Here is a 27,354-nt window from a genome sequence, read left to right on the forward strand (position 1 = left end):
ACATTGGATTAAGGTTAATCAAACACCTATCGTTTCGAAATTATATTATCATACCATCAATTCTAGTCACTTCCTCAAATGTGTTTGGTACGTCTAATGGCGTAATACTATAGGATAACCGAAGTTTACTGGGTTAGACGATGAGTAGGTTAAGATACGACGATTCTTCCTGCAAGGATTTGGTGATGTAGACGAATAACTGCGAAGATTTTCATGACTATACGACAAGTGAAATGACATTACTCAAGGCAATGGTTCATTAAGATCTGGGACTCCTAATGAGCAACGACTTTAGGATTACGAGTAACTATGAGGCTTCTTCTGTCAAAGACTTTGTGCGGTCCTATGGGCTGTTTTGTCATTCGATATTTCTGAAGCTGCATTTAGAACATGGGATTCAAAAAGGTGGACTTTTGTTCGAATATGAATTGGATTTGCTTGAGCGAGTTCAACGGTAAGGGACCGAAGTGGTGTAAGGTCTTACTGACCTAACTTTTGAAAACATACGGAGGTACCCAAACATATCGCAGGCTACGATGTGAATTTATATTGACTTGCCGCATACTGAGCAATCATTTTAGTGCTATTATCATTATTAGTAGTATTCAGAAACAGCTTATTAGTACGAAAGTGTTGAAAAGAAACCATTCTGGGTTTCTTCAGATGTCCTATATTTTGTTTTCATGTGAGACTGATAATCTGAGAGGGCATTCTAAGAGATATCAAGACTCGAGACCAAGCTGTACACATCTGGGGTTCCATTTCCGGCGCCAAGTGATGAATTAATGAAATTCTCCTCCAGAACACTTAGTATCAGCTCCTTATGTTGATGCATTCAAAGAAAGACTTAATATTCACGGTTCTACAAATTATGAGTATCGATATAGGTTTCTTGACCGCCTATCCTCACTAAGAGAGACTAAATGACTGACGTCATATGTTTGACGAAATTACCTTGAGGGCTGTCAAAGTATAAATGAGCGAAAGAGAAATCAGCGAAGGAAATTTACTTTTCGACGAAAGCATTTACTTAAGCTGTACATTCGTATATATTTATATGGAAATTATATGTCTATAGAGGAATAGAAAGGATTGTATCACAAAAATGGATTCGAGAATAAATAACAAATGAGGTTAAAGTACTAATCAAGGGGTAAGGGAGAACAGAATTTATGGGTCAGATAATAGTCCAATTCACAGATATGAAGAAAAACGACAAACAACAAAGGTCGTAATCATAAACTGAATGATAATCAAAAAACTTGTATAAGGTAATAATAAATGATTTGAGTTCAAAGTGCAAAATAGTAATTTAAAAATATCGACAATAATTAAATAAAAGTGCAGAAAAAACAACAATAACCAAAATAAAACAAAAAAAACACAGAAACATACCCATTAAGGGAATTAGGACCAAGGAAGGATTAGAAGTTGGACAAATCGTTTCTGCACGCAAAGTTCAGGCTTGAGTTTTGAATTGCCAATGCCTCTGCGGTGCACTAAATATTGATTCAAAACTCATTCGATCCAGTTCCTTTGCATCTGAAGACTACCTTAAATGAGGATTCCTTTGGAACGGTGTGTTCACAGTTGATTTAGTGCTTCTGTATCGAACGCGTGATTGTTTTTCGCTCCCCTTTTAAGAGCCAGGCCGGATAATGTTCCGAGATGCGTTGGACAATGATCGCTTTGTGCGGCCTATGTAGCATGCCTCACATGAGTAAGTAAATTTGTATATACACATTGAAGTGGCCCAAAGAGATATATATGTCTTTTCTGCACTTCTATTGAATTATTGTCGATATTTTTAAGTTACTATTTTGCACTTTAAACTCTAATAATTTATTATTACCTTATACAAGTTTTTTGATTATCATTTAGTTTATGATTATCACCTTTGTTGTTTGTCGTTTTTCTTCATATCTGTTCAATGACATTACGGATTATTTTAATTATAGAAATGAGCGAAAATACAATACCTGCGCTACTAAAGGTTATCTCAGGACCAGCGTTTTTCGCGGTCCTTTTGATTGATTGGTGTTATATATAGTATTTTTTTTTACCAGATCCTGTAAATCAAAGTTTCTAATTTTAAAGGCAAGCATATTTTGATACTTTCAATGGTTCATTAATGATCTAATACCTATAGGTATTGCAGGGTATACCCTGCAATCACTCTGTTAAGTACGATGTGTGCTGCTGAGCGACCTCCCAAACAACCAAAAAAGGGGAAATAAAGACGAACTAAGGGGAAATAAAGGGGTTAATGCTTTGGTGGCGAAAGGGGAAATAAAGGGGAAAACGCGCCAGAATGTCGCCTTTTTCGCCTGTCCGGGGGAAATAATGCGGATTTCCCTTTTTTACCCGCTTTGTCGATAAATAACCGACTTTTCGCCTAAATATCCGCGGATTTGCCTACTTTTCGCCCTAGCTAGGGCTATCATGCGTTTTACCCAATCAGAGAACGGCGAATGTGGATAAATGATTTATTATCTCATGAATCAAGACTTCTTCGTTGTAGTTCATTTCCTCGTAGAGGTACGTAAGTGTCCAAAATAAATAGTTCTGTAAGTCTTCGATATTGATGCTGACTTCTTCAGTTTTACTGGACACACTCTGGCTACATGCGCTCGGTCACGCATTCACATCAGATTTCGGTTAAACATGTACCCGCTTGGATACACTGTGCTGTGCATCGATTGCAACTGTTGACCAGCGTAAACAAAACGCTTCTTGACATGTCGGTACATTCCCAAATCTATCTTCAAACCCCTTTATTTTTGACCTCTGATTTGACTGGGTTGGCGTATTGCGATTATAAAAGAGGCAAGTGTAACAGCGTTGTCAAACCGAATATCTGTGGCATCTTTATTATATTTAGGGCTGTATTTAGTCTGCAACATCTTGAATCGTAAGAATTAGTACAGGCCGCTTCACTTACTCTTATTCCCAGTAAAACTAATGGAGTCAGCATCAATGTCGAAGACTTACGGAACTATTTATTCTGGGGATTTATTTGCCGCTACAACTCACTCCCCCCTCTGATGGGATAGTAGTGTCCGTAAGACATGGCCGGTCAGATGTTTAAGCCCAACGGGCTCTCCAGCGGCATCTAGTTGTCTTTCCTTAATATAATCGACCATGTCAGTCAGTCGTGAACAACGAAGGGACCATGTGGTATAATACATCGATAAAAAGGCAAAATAAAAATTTTGAATCATCGTAAGGTTTTTTAAGTTTTACATCTCTTAACCGTCCTGAAAAAAAGGATATGTGAGTGCACGTCGAACTACACTCGTACGTGCATAAGGACACAAAATGGGCGAAAAAAAGAAAAAAAACTTATATACATGCGTTTCGTAGACATGCAATTGCGCAAAAACGATTTTCGTAGAATAATATTTTGGTTTTATTCTTGAAAAATATGCGCATATTAGCAACAAAAACTGTCTTCTTGGAATAATAACAGTATATATAAGCATATTAAAAATAGCTTGTTTTCTTGACAGTGGTAAAAAATAAATCGAGACGAAACAAAATAATATGTAGTGTCTTACGTATAGTAATCGCTTAGGTGTTCTGAAAACCTTACTCTTCCAGAGCACGCTGCTTTTAATCGGTTGTCAGGTACCACCAAAGTGTCGTCGAGGTTGCTGATTGTCGGGTAATGTATCGTAATTGTGAGACTCTTGTCTTTCGATTATACTGAAGGAAGATCAAAACGACTAGGGTTTCCTTTTAAACACACGGCTTTGAGACGATTGATGCTGATGTTATCGATAGTTCCGTTCTTATCGATGATGTAGTATTTAGGTTTCTGATGAAAGACTTTGAAGGGTCCTCTGTATGCCATTTCATAGTCGTTGTAATGGGTCGCGTCGTACGAAAACATGTGTATTTTGTCGTAACGCAGGTTAAAAGAAAACATCAGTTAGCTGGTCACGTGGAAACAGGTTTAACTGAACTCATCGCGTTTGTAAGCCTGCTGGCGTAAGAGTTTACATCCATATTCGTTGACGAAAATGAAGGATCCACAAATTCTTCTTGAAGTAGGAGTGTTGTTCCATAAACGACTTGAGCTTCAGTGTATCCAGCGTCAACTTACACTGCATTGCGAATACCGAGTAGAACGAGTGGAATAGCGTCGGTTCACTGTGGAACGTTTGCAGCTGAGAGTGATGCTTTCAGCTGTTGGCGAAATCGTCCTACCAATCCGTTAGCTTGTGGGGTGGTAGGCGGTTGTTTGAAATCGTTTGATTCCTAATCGTGTAGTCAGACAACGGAATAGTCTAGATTCGAACTGGCGCCCACGGTTTGTGGTGATAGTTGAAGGGCAGCCGATGTTTACTGTACATCGTTCGACGAAGACGCGTACCACTGTTTCAGAAGTAATGCCCTTGATGGGTAATGCTTCTGGCCATCAAGTTAAACGGTCTGTACACGTTAAGAGGTAAGGGTCCTACTAAATCAAGATGAACATAGTCGAAACGATCGTTGGGAGTGGCGAAAGTGATCAATGGACATTTGTTGTGTCTATGGACGTACTGATAGTTGTTGTGCTAGACGACTCCAGTAATTTTCTATACATAGATTGCTCTTCTTGGAGCCCTAAAAAGACCCAAATAGATATTCAAGGTTCCTCACATTGTTCCTTTTCAGGGTTATGTATTCGCGCTTGGAATTTCCATCACTGACACTATTTATAGTGCATAACTTCTCTGTAGCCTCATGAATGAGTGAATTTTGTGCAAAAAATCCGGTATTCATTGTCCATAAATTATAATGCAACCTGATTAAGGTTTGTTTCAGGACTAAAGGTTTATTGTTAGGATTTATAGTAAGTCGACTGATCTGTAACGTGCAATCTACCGGAACAGAATTGGGCATTTAACATATCTAACTACTACTTTTATTCTATATGAACAACAATAGTTTTCCTTTATCATTTTTAATCTTTAGAACAATGTAATAAAGTATTTTGTTACCCTATATATGTGACTTCTAAGTTGTGCGCTAAAACGTAATAGTCACGTTCTCAGTTTCGATCACCTCGTCTCAAAATTACACTTCTACTCGATTCGGTTGATTTTTGGGATTTTTGAGAATATCCCGTCAACCGATCATCTTCAGAGAGATAAAAGCGATACAATTATGGAGATTATTAGAGGTTTTCTATTCGTTGTAAAAGGTAAAAAGCTTGTTAACAATTAACGTGACATCTTATATCCAACAAACTAGCCTGATTGTTGAGTTGTCTGTGTTTACGTTGAACCAAAAATAGCCGAAATGTAGTCACAAACACCTTGGGAATAGCAGGTTAATAAACAGAACATCCACGACAGGCCTGTAGGACCTCCTCCGTTGCTTTAGCTACTTCTGTCCTTACATTCAAAGGTATAACTGGTGTAAACAGTATACAGTTTTCAAAATCTTTGTATTCCTGCTTGTTTTGGCATATTTTTCGTAGGATGGTATATGTTTAAACCAATGGAATAATTTGCCGAATTCAATTTCAGAATATTATAGGCGAGTTTGGAGAGAAAGCAACTGTAAAAATCTAGGGAAGTGCCGCTATGAGGCGCCTTTTTATTATTGGAAAGAAAGGAACTAGATATCTGAGGTTTCCAGGTTGATTAGACAACATTTCCTTGGCTAGGGACACTTCCGTAGTAGTTCACAAGTGACAGAACCACTTTTTTCGCTTTAGTATCTTTGCCATTAATTAACTTTAAAACGACCCTTAAATATCTGTTATATCAAAACGCCCCCAAATGCCCTGGTACGGGCGAGGGTTAGGAGAGTCCTCTCTTCCTCTCGAAATGCTCTCATATGGCCACGCGTATATAGCCTCTGTCATGGGATTTCTACTTACTGCCTCACGGAGTGAGTGTTATTTACGAAATTGATAGGACGAAAAGCAAATATCCAGTACTATAACCGAGTTGACGGATATAGAGGATCCACCAAGGAGAGTTGGAAATCCCTGATTCCAAACCAATGGTGCACATGGGTTCCAGGATTCTGAGGGAACAATTGGAGTATGAACCCATTGTTGGTTACTGGCTGCCATGGGTCTTCATCTTCTGACGTTGTTCCACTGCTTTGTGGATTAAACTTCTAGACCAAGGTTCGGTGCGGCTCCCTAAGGAAACCGCCTGCTTCAGTTTGGGCGCCGGACAACATTCCAGCTTTCATACAAATCGAATAACGAAGTGTGGCGCATATATATTTGGTGCCTCCTTGTACCAATCTTTATGTATCTAAATAAATAAATACATTAAAAGTATCTAGATCTTTGCTTACCTAATGACACATTCACGAAATCAGAATTGCTTATAATATCCTGTATGCCCTATGTCCTAAATGACTTGACTATCACGTCAGCTCAGTCGGAAATAGGTTGAATCATTCAACAACGTTTTTTAAATTATTTACAAAACTGATACAAGAAATATAATATGAACCGTAAATATGTACGAATAGATAACCAACTAATATATCGTAATCTGAAACCAATATGACATCCTTATACTTCCTATTGACTTACTTACAATACACATCACTTTTCGGTGTGTAAACTTTCAGTCGCTTAGTCCCAAGTCTAAATCCAGCCCTACCTACTTCGGTTTGGGCAGTCAGGCGATATAATTAGCCCTTGTACTTAGTGTGGGGCGCACCCGAAGACCTGGTAAATAAGTTTACTTTTTTAGACACTCAAATATCCACTGTATGTAACTGCAACGTAACAGAAGTTTCGCTTTTCAAGTCATTAGTTAACAAACCTTTTTCAACTAATTTATGTTGTTTATTATATGCTTCAGGACTATTAGAGGGAAGTTTGTGTCATGCCCGTTCCCTTCTGGGTATTGTGCTGCTCGGAGTGTTGCACTTTCCAAGTTCATCATCGTATAAAGTCGAAAACCTGGGTTTGCAAAGTTTGCTCTTGCAAGCAGTCAGTTTTAAAGGTCAGATTTTATTTCCTATCAAATGAACTTACATCCATTTCTCTCACGAAGGTTACATAATTTGTCGCAATTATGATTTATTCTGGAGCTTTTCAAGTTCTTTATTTTACGGGAATTACCGTGACCCCTTATGCAAATTCAAATGTTTGCTTAATATCTGCTTGCAAGCACTTTTTCATTAGGGTCATTAATTATCATTTCCAATAATTTTCGGATTTCACTAGCCTCGCAAGCTAATGTGCATGATATGGTACAAATGTATATGAATTTATATAAATATTCTTCGAATAGCGTAGCAAGAAACAATAACAAGAAAAAATAGGTTTTGAAAAGATTGACAGGAATAGGTGAGCAGATCAAGTAGAGAATTGACTTATGGGATAATATAATTCTTAGTGCTTGTGCTCAAGAAGAACAAATTTATTTACCCACTCTGAGTTAGAGAATCTAACACATTCCATCATTAACCACAAATACGGAGGAGGCTCTCACATCCGTACGTCGTTCAAACGAATACTCTGTTAATTAATTGATTGCTTCTATATCTTGTTTTAATTACCTTGAACGCCTTTATAACCTTTCCGTACACTAGTCAACGTCCCACTTCGAGGTTTAACGCTTGTAATTTACATCTCATTGAGTCCCAGAAATATTAAAAGACGTTTGATAACATTATTGTTAAGTCAATTTGAAAAAGCTCAATTTTCCCTTGTTGTCTCGATTTTCTTGTTGAAAGGCTCTCCGGTTTCTATACTTCTGAATTCGTCATGTCAAAGTAACTCCGAATATCTTGAAAAGTCAGTTTGCGATGTTTTATGTGTTGTTTCTAAAGGGTATAATATACGGTTCACATGTTGCACACAATCCAGATCATCTGCTTCTACCACATACAGTCAGTTTCTACAACATGTAATTAGTCTCAATGATGCCACTACTAAACTGAATAGTGGAAATAACTAACGTGAACTTGTTGGTTCATGTTAAATGTTAGTGGTTTCGTCCTAGAGATGATGCTACTGAATTGATTATCTATTTTAGTAATTCTATTACTGTTCTCTTTCTTTCTTGAATTTGAATATCTCACAGATAGTTCTGACTTTTCGACTGGACATGCCTTCTCACTTTTATGCACATGGGTTTTAAAAGACAGCTTATTCACCTAGCAGACTGCATTCCATAGGTCAATTAAACTGCTAGGTTTGAAGTGGTTACGAGTTCACTTAGACTGCAAACGGAACAAAGACTCGGTAACCGAAAACCAATAAGCTAGCTATTCGATGCGTTCCAGCCCCGCCAACTAGAGGAAGAAGTCCAAGCTTGGAATGGGAAAGTATATTCCGCAAACAGCCAGAAACGAGCGATAACAACAAACACAAATCAAAACGTATATATACAGCACAAAACCGTCCTTAGGGGAAGTTACAGAATAGCATACTAAAAGACACGACAGACCAATAGCATTTAAGATTCTCCCAAGTAGGAAATACGAAATGAAGGTGAATAGAGCGATTTTGGCGCGAAAACAAAGAAATTCAAATTTTCTAAAATTACAAAATTAGGTCTTTTTTAAAGTGAGTTCTGGGGATCTAACGTCCTCAACATAAGCAACCAATTCATTAGTGTTCAACTTCAAATTAGTTCGACTCTCTCTCTCTCTCTCTCTCTTATATATATATATATATATATATATATATATATATATATATAAGGCTTTTAAGTGTCGTCTAAATTTACAACGGCGGAAAGCGTCCGTAAAAAGATATCTACTGTTTATTCTACAACTATGAATGTCCGTTATTCTCATTTGAAGTTTCTACAGAAGTTGCTGACTTGAAACAGTACATATTTACAATTTGTTTTTCACTGTTGAGTCACCCTTGTTGGTGGACTACTGAAAGCCATTGGGGACTAATCAAATTTTAATAACCTGTAATTAATTATCCGTGGCTGCTTACGAGAACTGGAAGAGACTTATCTAAGAATTTCTTATTCTCATTAGCTCTTCAATGGATTTTCGTCCTTAAAAATACATTAAATTTGCTTCATCAATAATTTATTTGAATCCAAGGTTTTCGCAGAAGGAGTTGCTCAAGAATGTCGTAAAGTTGCACAGAAATTAAATAGACAAGGTGTTCTTCGTCAAATGAATTTGTATAAATATGGGATACTAAATCATCCAAGAGCATTGCAATGGAGTTCAAATATGGATTTGCCCGGAAAAACTATGCCAACGAAAAATTCCATGTCCAAAGATGACATAACCTCGGTTCAAAACATTGATACTACTGATTCTAACAAGTGTCTGTTAGTAGAGTCTCAGGAAATCTCCTACCGCTTATATCCATATTCGAAACCCTCTGGTTCTCAAACGAAGATGAACACCAGTAACCAAAAAGATATCTTAATACCGGTAAATATTCTTATGAATATCTTTAGTTACAACACATCTCTTTTCAGTGTTAGTCGTAATGTATGCAATTGTGATCGAATTTCATGCTGCATTTTGCCTTGACATAATACTGATGGTTATTATTTTTATTACAAGTTTAATGTTGTGAAAAAATTTATTTTCCTCATAAGTAGTCCCTTAAGGTATCGAACGGTGCCTAGATTTTCATTCTTATCCCAGTTTTTTATAAAAGACATTTAATAGTGTACTTTATAGAATCCAACTAATCTGAATGAGATCTACAGTCAACAAAGAGGTTCGATTGTTCGGTAAAATGAATTTCTAAAGGGGACCCTTGCAAAAAGTCTATCAAATGATTTTAAAACTAACATCCGAAAATATTTTGTATTCAATGTGCGGAGAATGGTCTATGCTACTCTAATTGTTCGAAATGATTCAACTAATCTATCTAAGAAGTAAAAGTCGAAATAATCAACATATCACTGTTTATTGTTTGAACAAAAATTCTGACATCTAGGTTTGATTTTACTACTTCCCAGCTTGAATCTCAATAATATTCAGTTTGTTGTTAAAAAAATAAAGAGCGTTAAAACATTCAGTTAACCAGTCGTATCGATATATAAGTGGTTTACACTGTAACTCGATATTAGTCAGTCGATTAGTGAAAACAATAAAGTGTTCATGAGTTTGTTTTTAGTTAGTTATTATATTCTCTAGCTCTATGCACGTATTCTAACTCAACGTTAAATGTAAGATTCTCATGGTTGATGACCTGAAAGTCCTCTTTCGTATATCTGTAATCAGTTTCAGTAATCTAGTTTTCACTCCTGAATTGTCGTATACGCAGTTGTCATCTATGTGCACTTACTAAACATTGGAAAGCATAACTTCAATCAGATCTACAAGTACCCATTATTCAGGTCAGCCAATTATTTGTTTAGAAAGTAAAAAAATGTTTTTATATACTTCTTACAATGTCGCATGATTTCGACATCCAAAATACACTTTTTTTAACATCCTACGTCTGGTCTTAAGATTAAAAGGTTTGCGCTATGAATTTTGTGTATCATATAGTTACAACTCACACTTGGATAATTGTATGATTGACCTAGATTTATCGTCACAAAGTGGATTGATATAGAATATAAGTAGACTGTTTTGCGGCGGCTTAATGGTTAAGGTGTTTAACTTTTAGCCTCTAAACCCCAGGTCCGACCCACTTCTAACTACATCGGCATAGACAAACGAGTTGTACCGTTAGCCGAATGGTTTAAAATATATTTCTCCCTCTCAAGCATACAACAACAATACATTAATACAATAATACGACTGATCACATTATATCAGATCCACGATTCACGATCCAAAATAAAAAGCCAGTCACATTCAGTGAGTCCGGAGTAAAAATCAATGAGAGGAAAAGAAATCACATATTCTGTATCTGTCTGTCTATGCTCAAAGACCAATCATGCTTTAATTTCACTACCACATATCAGTCTCATATCCAATGTCCTGGATAGTGAATTACTTCTAAAAAGGCTGTTCTGTATTTCACGTGATACGTTGTTTTGCACACTTGGTTCATAATTCCACTCATTAATCCATTCAAGTTCACCAAAATGACTACCAGCAGGTAAAGAATCATCCACCTAGAGAAAATCAATTTCGACCACTATACTACTAGTTTACACCATAATTAAATACCTCAAATGGAGTAAAATTTCTTTTGAGCACTAATTCTTGCTGGGACATTGTACGTAATAATATTTATTAAACAAATGCAATGTAGACATCTAGCAATTTTAAGTCATTACATCATCCTTACAGTCTAGACAGTCAATTACAAATAGCTCCTACTAACCTCAGTACTGTTTATTTTTGTTATACCAGCTAAATCATCTCAACTGCTGTTATTTATCTTCAAGCCACATTTGCTTAAAATTATCACATACAACTCTATTTTGTTTGCCATTCCAATTTCAGAATTCTACGGCTTCGAGTCAAACAAGTCACCTTTTACCACCTGGTAAATCAGATACAGATTCATCTCAAAAATTTATTTCAAAATGGGATATCTACTTGTAAGCTTTCTTCTAACCAAAAAGAAAACTATGAAAGAGATTAACTATTCTGGTTGACATTTATTATTTCTTATTAAAAAAATTTCCTAACATCATTTCTCATTCCTATTCCTGGTGAACTGGTGGTATGATTAATCTGAGTGAAGATTTGTATTTATTTCGTTATAAAATCAGCGTAAAATCGTATACTGTTTTGGATAGAGAAGAATCAATATTTGAAAAACGTGGATCAATAGCTTTGGGCTTTGATTTACTATTTTGGAATATTAGGAAAATAAATAAGCTTGTGTAAGATTGAAACTTGAGAAATTTGAATTATTTATTTGATAATCGTCTTGCAATTGTCTACTATTAAATCAAGTAGGTGTACCGTGCATAGAGATATTTCGGTAACTAATGTATAGTACAGGTAGAAGAATGTGTATAAATCAACTCGTGTTATATGTAGATGAAAAAAATTCATATCCATACTTAGGAAATGGTATACGAGTTATCAAATTGCTGCGAAAATGAGAAGATATAACCTAGCGGTGCTCTAAATCAGTGAAACCCATCGGATACACGCTGGACAGAAAACATTAGCTTCGAGAGAGATACTGCTCTACTCTGCGCACGAAGAAGAAAATGCTCCGCACACGCAGAAGGTTGCAATAATGCTGTCCAAAGAAGCACGTGAAGATCTTATAGAATGGGAATTTCATGGTTTCTGATTCATCAAAGCATCCTTCAAAGCAAAGAAGGAGATAATCACAATGAATGTTATCCAGTGTCATGCGTCCACCAATGATAGTAGTGAAGAAGATAAAGATCAGTTTTACGAGAGGCTTCAGTCGGTCGTGGAGAAATACCCAAGAAGGGACCTGATCATCCTGATGAGAGATCTGAACGCCAAAGTCGGTGTGGACAACACCGGGTATGAAGATGTCATGAGACGACGTGGACTGACTAGAAGAAAGGAACGAGAATGGTGAGGGATTCGCAAATTTATGTGCATCCAACAGAATGGTTATTGGCTGCACAATATTCGCCCTTAAGCACATACACAAACTACATAGATCTCACCGAATTACACTACACATAATCAGAAGGATCATATTTGCATCACTAAGATGTTCAGAAGGTCAATGGAATACGTGAGAACCAGGAGAGGAGCTGACATAGCTTCAGGTCATCACCTGGTGGCTTCCAAGATGAATAGGCGAGCCTCACTGAACCCAACAAGATTGAAGCATCACGCAAAGACCTTCGTACAGCTCTCACTCTACCAACAATAGAAGAAATCCGCATGACAATCAAGCAAACCAGGGTTGGAAAGACATCAAAATTAGACAGCATGCCAGCTGAAACACCGAAGTGAGACGTAGAGGTAACGCAAAGATGCTCTATCTTATGGAGCTGGGAACTACTACAGTCATAATCGAGGTGTGGATATTTATAAACAGTTGTCTATGCAAATACTCCAGGTCCATCGGACAGACACTATCAGTAACAACCTACTGTGGGAGAGAACAAACCAACTTTCAGCTGAAGAGGAAGTCAGAAACAGACACTGGATTTGGGTAGGGCTCACATTGCGGAACTCGTTCAACCGCATCAGGAGGCAAGCCCTAAAGTGAAAAGAGAAAAACCAAAGAACACATTGCGTCGGAAATCGAAGACAGACATCATGAGAGTAAATAGCACTTGAGGACATCTAGAAAAGAGCTCTAGACAGGTTTGGGTGGGGAGTCCTTGTCAGCTGCCTATGCTTCATGAGGCATAACAAGCGTAAGTAAGTTTGATGAAATGGAGTAAGCATGTTGGTCTTCCCCAATCCGCTTCTTTTCCCTTACCATCTGTATGTGGTAACGGATGTGTGAAGTATATATGTATATATTCAAAAACATCATCTTATTTGACTTGTTCCATTCTGTTATTCACTAACGTGAATTAAAACCATAACTTCACTTTCTCCCAGGGTATGGAACGTCTTATTGTTGTCCCTTAGGGTTCAGCACTAGGACCTCTTCATTTTTTGATTTGTACAAACGATCTTCCACAACAGGTATCGTCAGACTTATTACTTTTTGCTGACGTAACTATGGAAAGAGATACGCAACCACCAACTTGGGTGGTTTTGTTTTCCGGTTTGGATCGTTTGGTCATGAAGCTTTCATTTATATTCTGAACTACATTATCAGCACAAACGTCTGGCAAGATTGAAGTGTTCGAATTGCACCACACATGACTCACTACTTTTCCTCTCGATTATCACAGGCAGTTATTGACCTCTAGCCTGTCATTGCATATCTTTATTTTTATTCTATCTCCCTTTAATCTACTTCGTGGTCCTATGTTTCTCCATGATTTTCGTGATTAGTTGGTGAATTGGATCGACTTCGATGTGTGTTGTTGATCGCTGATTGACTTGAGTGTCAAGCTTAAATTTCTCCGGTGATATTAGTGTTCCCTCTATCCAAGAATTCAACATTTTTCCAGTCAAATATGTGTCTACAGTTGTCCGCATATTGTGCTGGCACTTAGGAAATCTGTAGTTTTTCTAGTTCAGCACGGACGATTTACTGACACGAAGAGAAGTTTGTTTTCTTCGCGGTATGGGAATACCAATAAATTACCGGTGACCTTTTAAACATTTTTCAGATTTTTGTAGTATTTTCACTCTTACTGATCAGTATGGATATTATCTATGGCGTGCAAATTTGGAGTACACCAACTTAATAATTTTTGTGATATTCTACATGAGTGAACTTTACATAATGTGTCTTTTATTTATAATTAGTTTATTTCGTAGATATGCTGACCTATTTTAGATTTAGACATGGAAAACCAGTTGTGGGTTTCGGACATTGTTTCATTTCACGTATTGCTCAATATAAATTTGAAATAATTTTCACAATCAACTTTAAACAGTTGCCCTACATCTATCATAAAATATGGATTATTTGCCGTTATAGACTACTAGATTTTTAATAATTATGTTTAACAGATATTCATTTTTTCATTTATAAGTAGCAAAGGTGTTAGACGTTAGAATCGATATCTTATTAAGAATAACAATTGTGAAAGGTAGTTGGAAAATAATCGTGACATGTTTGGAGAGTCTTTGAAATCAGGTTTACACTTGATTGATTATGAAATTTGACGATGAAAAATTTAGATTATCCGATAAACGATTGTTATGTCATATTGAAAATGCAAAAGCTATTCTACCATGGCTTATCCACCAAATAATCGTAATATAATTGTGTATATGTTTGTAGATGTTAGGAATGTAATATTTGCAATGTTTAGAAATCCTGCAATGTGTATTTTTGTCACTAAATAGTTCTAATTAACAAATGGAGTCCTAAAGCAAACAACTGGACTTAAAAGGAATATTTTTGTTAAAACTCCTAATGAAAAGAGGTTCTCTTAGCACACCAAACGAGGCGTCGACTACGGATCAACATTGTCTTGGTCTTTCCTATATCAAAGTCAATTATTACGCATGAATGACAATGCGAGCAAAAACTACTACTTTGTTCATGCTCAGCATCCATTTGTCATCTTTATATGAACTTAAGTATGGTAATTCATTGAAATGATAATGATTATTTTATTAAAAGTATAAATGCTTAATCATTATAAATATTAAGCACAGATGAACTTTTGGAACTGTCCTACCTGGTGTCATTGCTTATATTTTTGTTATATAATTTCTAAATATTAAAATTACTATATTTTTGTATTCCCCTAATTATTTGGTACTCTATTTTCTACGCTAATCTCTAGTTTTGAACATTATTGTATTTTCCTAATCATTGTACGTTGTGGTCAGGTTTGTCATCTATTTTTTCACTTACTCTTTTACACTAATCGGGAATAAGTCGAGTAGTGTTCCAGCTGACTTGTCTACTCTCACTCACGTGCTTGTCAGCCAATCAGGTGATAGAACAGTTTTCATCTCTAACCCACTTCTAACTCACGCATACTAACCATCAAGGTTAAGCCGGTCAGCTTATCGCGTCAAGGTCTTAATCTAGATTAGGCAAGTTGCCCTTAGCACCAAAAGTGGGTAGACTTATCAAGGACGTAACACTTTCATCCAGTCCACTTCGACTTGTGACATATTTATGCACATATTGTAATTTCTTAATTGTGTTGATGTATAGTCAGTAATTTACCGTATATTATTGTACGAGTAATTCATAAATTCGAATTGTGTAATTAGAGGTTACTTGCTCACAGTGTTGTGTTCTATTCTAACTATTTTACGGGCAAGCATAGGAAACTTCATCCTGGATCAGTAGTCATTATACGTTATTCTAGGTTGTTAACCCACTGCTATCTTGTCATCGGCTAGCTGAAGGTCGTTGGTCCTGGATAGACATTCTGGGAGGACTAATCAAAATTTTAACTAGGTCAGTACAACTGCTCTCCTGAGCTACTACTTAATCATAAGTGCCTTCAATAAATAAGTAAACAAACTTAGTAAATGATTTCTAAATTATTTTCTATACTCTATGTTCGTTTATTTTTCTTCACCCCCTTCCACCTTTGGTTTTCCCAAATATACGATTCATTGTCCAGTCATCTGGAAACTTATTTCATAATCTTATAGTTTTTATGAATGCTATCTCAGTGTCTATTTTTCAAGTTACTGACTTAATTTCCACTATGAGACTTGGATACAAGCTTTTATAATTCTTATCACAACTACTACACCTGTAATCGCACTATCAATTTGTACTCTTTACTCATTAGTTTTATTTATGTAATTTATCGCACTGTTATCACTGAATTATAAACTGCCTTGATTGGTTTAATAATGCATATATAATGCATATAAATATTACTGTATATTAGAGTAAAGCCTGATGAAGATCTAATTGAAAACAAAATTGTTCGCATACATATGTTGTTCTAAATCACTGTAGCTGTAAATAAATCCCCAAAATAATTAGCTCTGTAAGTTTTCGACATTGGATGCTGACCACATTAGTTCTAATGAACTCACCTAGCTGAAGGCGCTCGGTCATGCAACCGCACCAGATGACGAGTGGGAACGCCGTGCTCAACAACCCCTGCAACCGCTAGCCAGATTAGATCAGACGATCCTCGATATATTGATAGCCTATCAAATATAACTTCGAACCTTCTCGCTTCTGTCTTTTGACTTCACTTGGTGGGTACGATTCATATTAGAAGGTGTTACCGGTTAAAGCGTTGTCAAACTCCGAATACCTGTGGCATCTTCATCACAATACGGGAATTTTTCAAATTTTAAACGTGAAATGATTTTTACCGTCACATCGATAATAATCCTGGGTTGTAATTCCATAAATCGTTAGATATTTTATGGTTTTAATTAATAAAATTACACTGTTTATGAAATTATATTTGAAATAATCCCAGTGATTGATATCTAAACGATTCCAACGTTTCATCCAGAAAACTTGTCTGGATTTCTTTATTAGTAATAATCAAAATTATTAAAGAATACATATTGTTCATCAATTAAAAACAAATCTATGATGTGCTTATCTAACCATATTCAGATGTAAACTTCAGTAAGTAGGATAATGTGAGTCAGTCAAAAGTGAATCATGCGGAAAGTTCACAATGTGAAAAAGAGTCAGTAGAGTTATTAATGGTTGGTATTGGGTGTTGATTTATTTATTAGAAGCAAAAATAAAAGTGCGGATATAAAATGTTTCTGAAGCGTCAATGTTTATGTAATTGAGAGTCATCAAACATAATTGTAGTGATAATATATTCAGATTAATTTCTGTCAGAATAAAGGTGCCTGTGAAATAAACAGGTTGGACAAATGTAGGGTCCAATTACGTGTTAATGATCATATTCGAAAAAATGGCTAGTTGAATATCAATTTTTTCTGTTCAGGCCGTTCTTATTAGACAATAGATACAGCACTTCTTTCAATCTTCATATGTACCAAAACCTTTGAAGTATTTTGGTCCATTTGAAGTTGACTTTATGTCCTGATTTTAACATATGTAACTCCATCACTAACTTACTCTCAAGTTTATTTGCATCAACTGAGGATTCAAGAACATGCTATAAACATTGTTAGTGTTCCTTCAACCTCACATTCAACTGTCTAGACATTTCTACCACAAGCTGTATTGCAACCATAACATTCGATCTTACAGAAAACATTCTGTTGTTTTTTCTTTAAAAACTTATCCCTAGCTTTCACTGGAGCCAACCTTATGATGTCACTATCCAGGAGATACGCTTACCTTCGTTCAAAATTCTCTTCATTTTTTCCTGTTTTTATACGGTGGTCTTTCATTCTCTCAGTATGCACTAGTATTGTTTTTCTTTCATTTTTGACTATCTTATTTAAAAAATCAAGGTAATTGTTCCCCTTAGGTGCAAACAATGTTCCATTCAATTCAGTCTGTTGGTCTTCCATATCTGTGATCAGATTACAACTCCTGTTAATTACATTTTTTACTACTATGACCTTCGTACATTAAGCATGAGCTGAACTGTAAGTTAAGTGTCTTTCAGAATGTGTTGATTTCATGTACACATTAATTTTTCACTTATTATTATGTCTGTAGTGTCGGTTATTATGTTAAACATATATACCCTATTCTAGCTTTCGGACAGGCCAATCTATTCGTTCTACTTGAGTCATATTTTGACCTTGGTAGTTATTTACTTATCAGTCTTGACTGTTTTTATATAAGCGTATGTGTGTACACTCCTTATCCTACTCACCACATGTCTGTAACTTATTTTTGTGTGACTATAAATGTTGATTAACGCTTGACTAAAGGGTGTTGGCTCAATTACATTCTCCACCGTGCGTCATTTCTCTTTGTCCCTTTGATAACTTGCCCAGATCAATGAGTGTACAAAATATATGTATTCGAAATCCATTCTCATATTTGACTTATTTAATTCCGTTATTCACTAAAGTGGACTATGTCGATAATTGTACACGAGCATTGGCAACATATATATTTCAATAGCAATCAGAAACGCTCTCACTGGAATCAGATCCAGGGACACTAAATGTTTTCTTTAAATAATCTTCCATCAAGAAACATTAATTTTTAGTTACTGGACTCTATCTTCTTGGTTAGCTTGATGCTATCCAACTGCTTCTTGTCTTAAAATATTTCTTTTAAGCCATTTCATTTAATAACGTCAAAAATGTTATTTACGTACCGTAACCAAGCTTTGGGTGGATTCATATATTTTGTAATCCCACTGGTTTCTGAGGAATCCATGAATAAACTCGCTAAACTAAGAGAAACTGTTGGATACATTGCCACACCTTTCTCTCTGTAATGATCTCGGAATAAGAATATGGTGGATCATAAGTATAGATCCAAACACTTAATAACATGTAATGGACCTGAGCGGATCGTAAATTCAAATGTTTCAGATTCTGAAAATTTGTACATTCAATGCCCTATCGATAGGTACATTAGTAAACGAAGGGAGAGAAATCAAAACTTGCCATAATTTGATCTTCTTCCATGTGTATGGTACTGATATTATTCTTGAATGTACTGGAGTTTTTAATTGCATGATAAACCAATTTTTCATATGGTTTGAGGGTCCCAGTTTAGTATTTCCCCGGTTTATATGTCGGCGAATTTGTAAAATTAAGCACTGGAGTTTATGGTGTCTTATTCTTGTGAATCTTCGATAGTCTATTGAATCTACAAGGAAAATCTTGACAACGGCGACGGCGATATCAAGCAAACGACACAGAAAACGAGGGAGGAACACTCTCAAAGAAATCAATGGAGGTTTCAAAACACCCCACAGTAGAACACACAAACAATCGTGTTGTCAACTTGTCGAAAAATTTCTGACGAACATAGCCCACCTTCATAATAAGAGATTTAATTACAACACAGATAACGCTTTAAAATTAGAATTCTTTTCGGTACTAGAACCGTGACTCAAAACTGGCGGAATAAATGAAGAAATTCAACAATAGATGTGACAAAACATAGTTCGACGGAACAAAAGTTATACCCAACTGACCTCGCAAGAACAGAGGGCCTTAAAGCAACTCAGAACTAGTTAAGATATATATTTTTTATACTGTCCCTTCATTTTAATACCAATCAGATCGGACGAGGGTGTTATCGGTGAACTCACCGCTTTGTTGTCCTGTTATTTGGTTCCTATTAAATCGTTTTATGATTGAATAAATGATTGCTATTGAAATATACATGCCGGCTATCCTCGTTTATTCCAGTAGGTAAATGGAGCACTACAGTAATTATGGACAAGGAAGAATATGTGAGCGAACCCGAGGAACTACCTGAAGATAAAAGTTACCACCAATCAGTGGACACCAATCTATTCAAAAGGTCAGATAAATAAACATCAAAGATTTTTAATGAGCTAATCAAATCATGGACAATGCCTAAAAAGACCCATGCGGAATGAAATTCTGTGAACCAGAGACCCTTTTACTCTATGATAGTCCAAGAGTGCAGACAGAAAGCATTCTGCTGCGTCCAATCCCATCACTCTCCGAAACCTCTACACACAATTTACTGATATAAGTTTCGGAGTTATTGATACATTTAATGGATTCACTTAGTCACCTTATTGAATCTCACATATAATTCTTGGATAAGGTTCGGAAAATCCTGTTCAACAAGGATAAACTAGTGATATCCTGAGATGTACCAGCTTTATTCACCTGAATTGAACCAAACTTAGATAATAAACTCTATCTATGCTCCTTACCAACGACAAAAATTTCTCAAAGTGCACGAAGCTCTAAGTTTAAAGTCTGTTAGGACTCATCCATTTATCCTTAACAGCGTGTTTTCAAATCAACAGTAAAATATACGAACAAACGAGAACACCAAGGGAAATACCAATAGTAGGAATCATTGAAAAAGCAGTGAGACAGACTAAAGGCCTGTGATCAGGCCGAAAATGTGAATTCATGATACGGCTGGCACATTGGCCATCAAAAGCGATGAAATAAAACTCACCTACAATCTGGCGAACAACGTCATAGACGACATTAAGTTCATAATAGGAAAGACGTTGAACATTAAGCTTTAATTGTTGACTTCCCTAATAACTAAACTCGATACAGAAAACTGGAGACCCATGTATATTGAAATACAACACACTGATCAAATTACCACTACGACAGCAACGACGTCGAGCTCACCAATGTAGAATTATGGTCTAGCGTAATATTAGTACTGCTCTGATAATAGACCTAATTCTAAAATTGCAGATTTGTCACGATATAACTGCCTAATCTATGAGATCTTACGTGGAAGTCACATTATTTTCTGGACCAACTTGTTGCGTCGTAACAATTACCAATATATGATAGAGAACGAGCTTAGGCTAGAGATAAAAACAATATATTTAATATGAGTAAAAGATCTAAGGTAACTTGGTCGTGGAGCTTTCATCGTTCTTCCGAACGACATCATCAGCACAAACTTCAGATAGAAGTGAAGTGTTCGAATTTCTCCATATGTGTTTCACAGCTTGTTCTGTGCACCTCGATGTTGATTGGTTCTTGTTGACCTTAAATTTATCATTGTTTACTTCTTTGTTTTGGTTGTGTCTCCCATTGGTTTGATTTTTGTTCCTATATTTATGCATGATTTTCCTGATTGGTTGATAAATTGGATTGATTTCAATATGTTTGTTGATTGCTGATTGACCCGAGTGCCAGGCTTCTAGAAATTCTCTGGTGTTTTTGGAGTTTCCTCTGCCTAAGATTTCTACATTTTCCCAATCGAATGAGTGTCCGTAGTTATCCACGTGTATTGATATAAGTGAAGAGATATCATGGCGTTTGACTGCTAATTGATGTTCATGTAGGCGTAGGTGGAGGGGGCGTCCGCTTTGTCCGATGTAGTGTTTGTCGCAGTTGGTACAATTTATTTTGTAGATGATGTTTGATTTGTTTTCCTTTGTTATTTCATCTTTTGGTTTGCATAAGATTGATTGTAGTGATTTTGTTGGTTTGTGTGCCACACATATCTCGAAGGTTTTCAGCAGTCTCGTTGCGGTTTCTGATATTCCTTGTATGTACGGTAGGGTGATCCTTTTGTTGATTTTTGTGCTTGGCTTGGGTTCTGATGCTGTGTGCCGTTGGCGCTTTTTGATGAAGTTGATATGGTAGCCGTTCTTTTGAAATGTGTCCTTCAGGTATTTCTCTTCATTTTTTTCGTGCTGCAGTGTGTCCTCGCCCTCTTGAACAATGTATGTACGCAGTTGATTTTGTGAGCTCTTGGGTTGTTGCTGTTGTAGTTGAGAAGTTGATCTGTATGGGTCGGTTTCCTATATACCTGAGTTTCCAGTTTTCCTGTATCAGTTCTAGTGATAAATATATCCAAGAACGCTAGTTGGTTGTTTGACTCCTTTTCCATTGTGAACTTGGTGTCATTGAAAACGTTGTTGATCAGTTTGTATGTGTTTTCCAGTTCATCCTTTTTGACGATGACGAAGGTGTCGTCTACGTAGCGAATCCAAATTTTTGGCTTGATCACTGGTAATATAGTGGCTTCTAGTCTTTGCATCACTGCCTCTGCGATCAGTCCTGATATTGGTGATCCCATTGGTGTCCCTTTTGTTTGTTCGTAGATTTTGTTGTTGAATTGAAAATATGTTGTTAGGCATAAATCGATGAGTTCCAGTAGACTTTTAATTTGAAGCGTCGTGTATTTGGTGAGATTTGTGTCGTTGTTGAGTAGCAGGGATATAGTTTCTTTTGCTAGCTGTGGTTCAATTGAGGTGAACAGTGCTGTTACGTCGAAGGATATCATGAGTTCGTCGTTGTTGATTTGAATATCCTTAATTTGGTCCAGGAATTGTGTTGGGGATTTGATGGAGTGTTTGGCTGAATCTACTAGATGTCTCAGTATTCGTGAAATTTCTTTTGACAAATTGTATGTTGGCGTTCCGGGGAGTGCTACTATTGGACGTAGTGGAATGTTTGGTTTGTGTATTTTGGGTCTACCGTAGAATCAAGGGAGTACTGGTCCACTGGATTTCATTCTCCATTGGTCTTGTTTTGTTATTTCTCCTGCTTTGACTAGCTTGTTTAAAGTCTTTGAGATTTGATTGTCTAATTTTTTGACGGGATTTGTGTCCATCAGTTTGTATGTGTTCTTATCTTCGAGTAGTTATTCGACTTTGTTGACGTATTCTTCTTTGTCCATGATTACTGTGGTGCGTCCTTTGTCCGCTGGTATCATGACTATATCCTTTCTATTTCTGAGTTCTTTCAAGGCCTTTTGTTCTTGTGGAGTCAGTTGGTTGTTTTCTTTCACCTGTTGAGTTATCGGTACTATAGTTTGCCGTATTTCTTGTTGTGTTTCTTCACTGATTCCGGACGTTTTGAGTGATAACTTTAGTGCTGCGAAGAATTCCAGCTTTGAGGCGTCGCTTGTATTGTAGTTTAATCCCTTTTGGAGTAGGTGTTCTTCCGTATTTGTTGGTGGTTGTTTTGACAGATTGATCACACAGTTGTTTGTGTTTTCTTCCATGGGTGGTCTTGAGATCATGATTAGTTTTTTCTTTAAGGTGTTTCTTCTTTGTTCTCTATGTCGTTTGCATGATATCTCGATGGCTGTTGTCACGATTTCCAAATGTTCTGATGTGAGTATTCTTTGTAGCTTTATTTTTTGGTCCTCTATGACGTGCTGGTATTTGCGGATCCTGTAGTGTGCATCCGTTATCATTAGGTGTACCGTTTTTCTTCCACTTTGCTTAGGATGGAGAATATCTGAGCAATCAACTTCATCAAAAAGCGCCAACGGCACACAGCATCAGAACCCAAGCCAAGCACAAAAATCAACAAAAGGATCACCCTACCGTACATACAAGGAATATCAGAAACCGCAACGAGACTGCTGAAAACCTTCGAGATATGTGTGGCACACAAACCAACAAAATCACTACAATCAATTTTATGCAAACCAAAAGATGAAATAACAAAGGAAAACAAATCAAACATCATCTACAAAATAAATTGTACCAACTGCGACAAACACTACATCGGACAAAGCGGACGCCCCCTCCACCTACGCCTACATGAACATCAATTAGCAGTCAAACGCCATGATATCTCTTCACTTATATCAATACACGTGGATAACTACGGACACTCATTCGATTGGGAAAATGTAGAAATCTTAGGCAGAGGAAACTCCAAAAACACCAGAGAATTTCTAGAAGCCTGGCACTCGGGTCAATCAGCAATCAACAAACATATTGAAATCAATCCAATTTGTCAACCAATCAGGAAAATCATGCATAAATATAGGAACAAAAATCAAACCAATGGGAGACACAACCAAAACAAAGAAGTAAACAATGATAAATTTAAGGTCAACAAGAACCAATCAACATCGAGGTGCACAGAACAAGCTGTGAAACACATATGGAGAAATTCGAACACTTCACTTCTATCTGAAGTTTGTGCTGATGATGTCGTTCGGAAGAACGATGAAAGCTCCACGACCAAACTATCCAGCATAGAGAACAAAACTCCACCAAAATTATCCACCTGAGCTACAAATCTCCACGATCTCAGGTAACATTCAAGCGGGACCACGCCCAGACGATCGAGCCATGCTATCCGGTCAACTCGAATTAATTAAATTCTTTGTGTGAGAACATAATGCAGCACACTTGCAGTGTGATTACCCTTAGAAGGACGGAAACCCAAGCAAATCCTTTGAGAAGAACCAACCCAACTCGTCCGCAGAAACGAAACTCATTATGCAGACCAGCGAAGGAATCATCGTTCAATATATAAAGTGATTTCGAAAATAAAGAGTTTATTGATTTCGTTGAGAACATGTGCAGCCCACAAACCATCAAAATCACCCTAATTTATCCTATGCAAACCTAGACGAGATAACTAAATAAGAAAACCCGAACATTATCCAATTTTAAGAAACACTACATTAGTGTGATGTTCATACGAACTTATGATTCCTTTGTACTTATGGCCACTGATTACGAATTAAAAAATATATTACGTTCATTTGTTCTCACCTGGTTCTACTTACCGTGAATTGCACTATTTCAGGAGCTTCTAGTAAGTACATTAATTCGAATACTTCAATACATCATATTAGCATCGAGATGGAGTCAAACCTTGGGTCGTTGGATATTTGTCCAATTGTAGACTACATGGAGAGGTTCAAATCCTGGTGCATGACTAGAAAAAAATATTAAAGGTGATAAATTAGTAGATTATTTTTTGATGTTCTGTGATAGTTTAAAGTATTTGAATTATTATGAGGACTAGGAATTCAGGAAATAGAGCAATCTACGTAAACAGAACTTAGTGAGTACAAACAAACATATTATATTTAGAATTCTAAATCGAGTACAAAAAAATCATTGACTCATAAAAACAACACACATTTATCGGCAAAAAATCCTATCACCTGCTAACGAATCTGACCCTCAGAAAAACCAATTTAATTGTCACATGAATCTCCCCGGGAGTTAGGACTTAGCCATGTGAAGTGAGCTTGCTTTGACTCCAAAGAGAAAAAGATCGACGTTCCATAAAATAATACAAAAAAAAGATAAAAAACTGAAGACTATTTACTTTAATCACAGAAACAGGATGCGAATTTTAATTTCAGAAGTCAACTTCATAATCGGTTTATTGCTGGTATAAATATTTCGAATATAGACAGCGGTTTATTTCAGATGACCAAAGGTTCATACCAAGAAGTTTAAGCAGCATGTATTGACTGTGAAGCAGTGAATGAGCTCGATTTTAAGTCAGTGAAAATTTCTAATCCTTTACCCAATTGCCATGAGGAACTACACTTTCAGGGTTGCTCAACCTCGCGTTTGTTTAATAATGATTCATGTTCTCGTGAAAACATGTAAAGTGATTCAATAAGGAATCGCACAGAAGGCTAAAAAGGTGAGCAGAAGTTTGGTATTTTTTCCGTGGCAAGTTTTATTCACGTAACTCATGGGTTTGTCGTCATGTCAAATGCTTCAAGCGTGGTAAAATGGGACACATCCTGTCGGTCTGTGAGGCTCCTGTTCATTTAGCGTCTGCACTAACATTGTTTGCCCCAGAATAGTGTTGTATATATGAAGTTAACTACGAAATATAGTCCAGTTATCAAAACTCACGATGGGAGTGCTTTTCTAAAGGTGAGCTGAAAGAGAAGAATAGAGGTATGTGATGGTGAAAAGAGTGAATTCTCGGCCTTCCATGGAGTATTGAAAGTACCATACAGCGCAACACATGGCTAAGAGAACCTCACCGAAATGCTATATCTCAATTTGATGTCTAGCAACCGTCTCGAGAAGAATGCAAAAGGTTGCCAGGTGTGTTGAACTTATTGTTGTAAGACACCTCCGATTGCCGGGTCGGATGCGCCTACTGCAATACCATTGGGTGCTTTGGTGTCATGTTGTGAGAAAAACGTCGCTTCGCTGATAAGTTCTTTTGTCGTGGCATCGGATCCTTATCACACAATCCTCAAAGCTGAACACAAGACAACTGAAAAATTAGTCCTTTAACGTTTAGCGCGGCAAAAAAATCCAACGATGGATAAGGCAGGAACAATGAGTTTAATTAACTAAAATTAATTGAATGACATGGCTCGGGCGACGGTCGCACGCCATGATATATATATATATATATATACCAAAATCATTGGATGGGGCCAATCGCTAATGCACATTGGACTGAAAAATGTTGAATTCTTGGATAGAGGGAACACTAATATCACCGGAGAAATTTAAGCTTGACACTCAAGTCAATCAGCGATCAACAACACACATCGAAGTCGATCCAATTCACCAACTAATCACGAAAATCATGGAGAAACATAGGACCACGAAGTAGATTAAAGGGAGATAGAATAAAAATAAAGATATGCAATGACAGGCTAGAGGTCAATAACTGCCTGTGATAATCGAGAGGAAAAGTAGTGAGTCATGTGTGGTGCAATTCGAACACTTCAATCTTGCCAGACGTTTGTGCTGATAATGTAGTTCAGAATATAAATGAAAGCTTCACGACCAAACAATCAAGATCAAGGATAGAGACTTCATCAAAATCATCCATTTTAGTTACAAACACTTTCTACTATCAAATAAGACTTACTCGCGTCAAGTGACAGAAGCAATTGGAATATAACTGTAGCGTAAAGATAAAACAGTTTGCCAACTAAAACCAGAGGTTTTAGTTTTGGATTGTAACCCAATGGTCGCCATGTTTAAATATCGATATTTTCGTAACGACCTAGTTCCAAGGAAATTGCACACGTGTCTTCTCGTCTCGGTTTCAGCCGACGACTTTTAACAACCTGCTTATTGTGGTCAGGTCACTCTGGTTCGACAACTCTGGTGATGTTAACTGTTGTTCGAAAATTGGTCGATTTTGAAGGTCGATTAAAGATCTTTCTTAGGGCACGGAGCGTGACAGAACCAATAATGTAATGTGATCGAATAATCATTCAGATTGTTTGATTAAGAATTGTTAAATGTTTGATCAAAAACTGAAGAATACTGGGAAGGGGATGAATGCAGTCGGTAATTAGCTCTAGACTCATCTGTCGTGCTTTATAACAATCTTGAGTAAAGCATGCATGCAATCTTGAGGTAGTTGATGTTTACTAGAATGCTTGATCTTGTATCACTCGTCTAGCAAAACAGCACCATTGAGGTTTTTGCCCCATGACTGAAATCATATAGAACTAAGATGTAAATACGACTAATTGGCCAGCTATTATTGATGTATTCCAAGTATGTTGAGTCCATTTTAATGCTTATTGGATCCCATTGGTGAAATTGGAACGGACCACCACCTTAAGTCTCAACACAATTCATAAGATATAGAGTCATTTAAACTTTTGGCAGCACTGTGGCCTGTCCAACCATCCAC

General features: G+C 36.7%; 1 protein-coding gene across 1 annotated transcript; it reads left to right on the forward strand.

Annotated features, from left to right (window-relative positions):
• The first annotated feature begins 1,964 nt into the window (after positions 1-1,964).
• MS3_00002154 (uncharacterized protein) lies at positions 1,965-11,750 on the forward strand. The gene is made up of 4 exons (XM_051209729.1): positions 1,965-2,097; positions 6,822-6,965; positions 9,034-9,375; positions 11,359-11,750. The coding sequence occupies exons 2-4, from the start codon at positions 6,846-6,848 to the stop codon at positions 11,458-11,460; spliced, it is 564 nt and encodes a 187-aa protein (XP_051075186.1). The 5' UTR covers positions 1,965-2,097; positions 6,822-6,845; the 3' UTR covers positions 11,461-11,750.
• Positions 11,751-27,354: the final 15,604 nt, after the last annotated feature.

Source organism: Schistosoma haematobium, chromosome 1, assembly GCF_000699445.3.
Source record: "Schistosoma haematobium chromosome 1, whole genome shotgun sequence".
Taxonomy (NCBI): domain Eukaryota; kingdom Metazoa; phylum Platyhelminthes; class Trematoda; order Strigeidida; family Schistosomatidae; genus Schistosoma; species Schistosoma haematobium.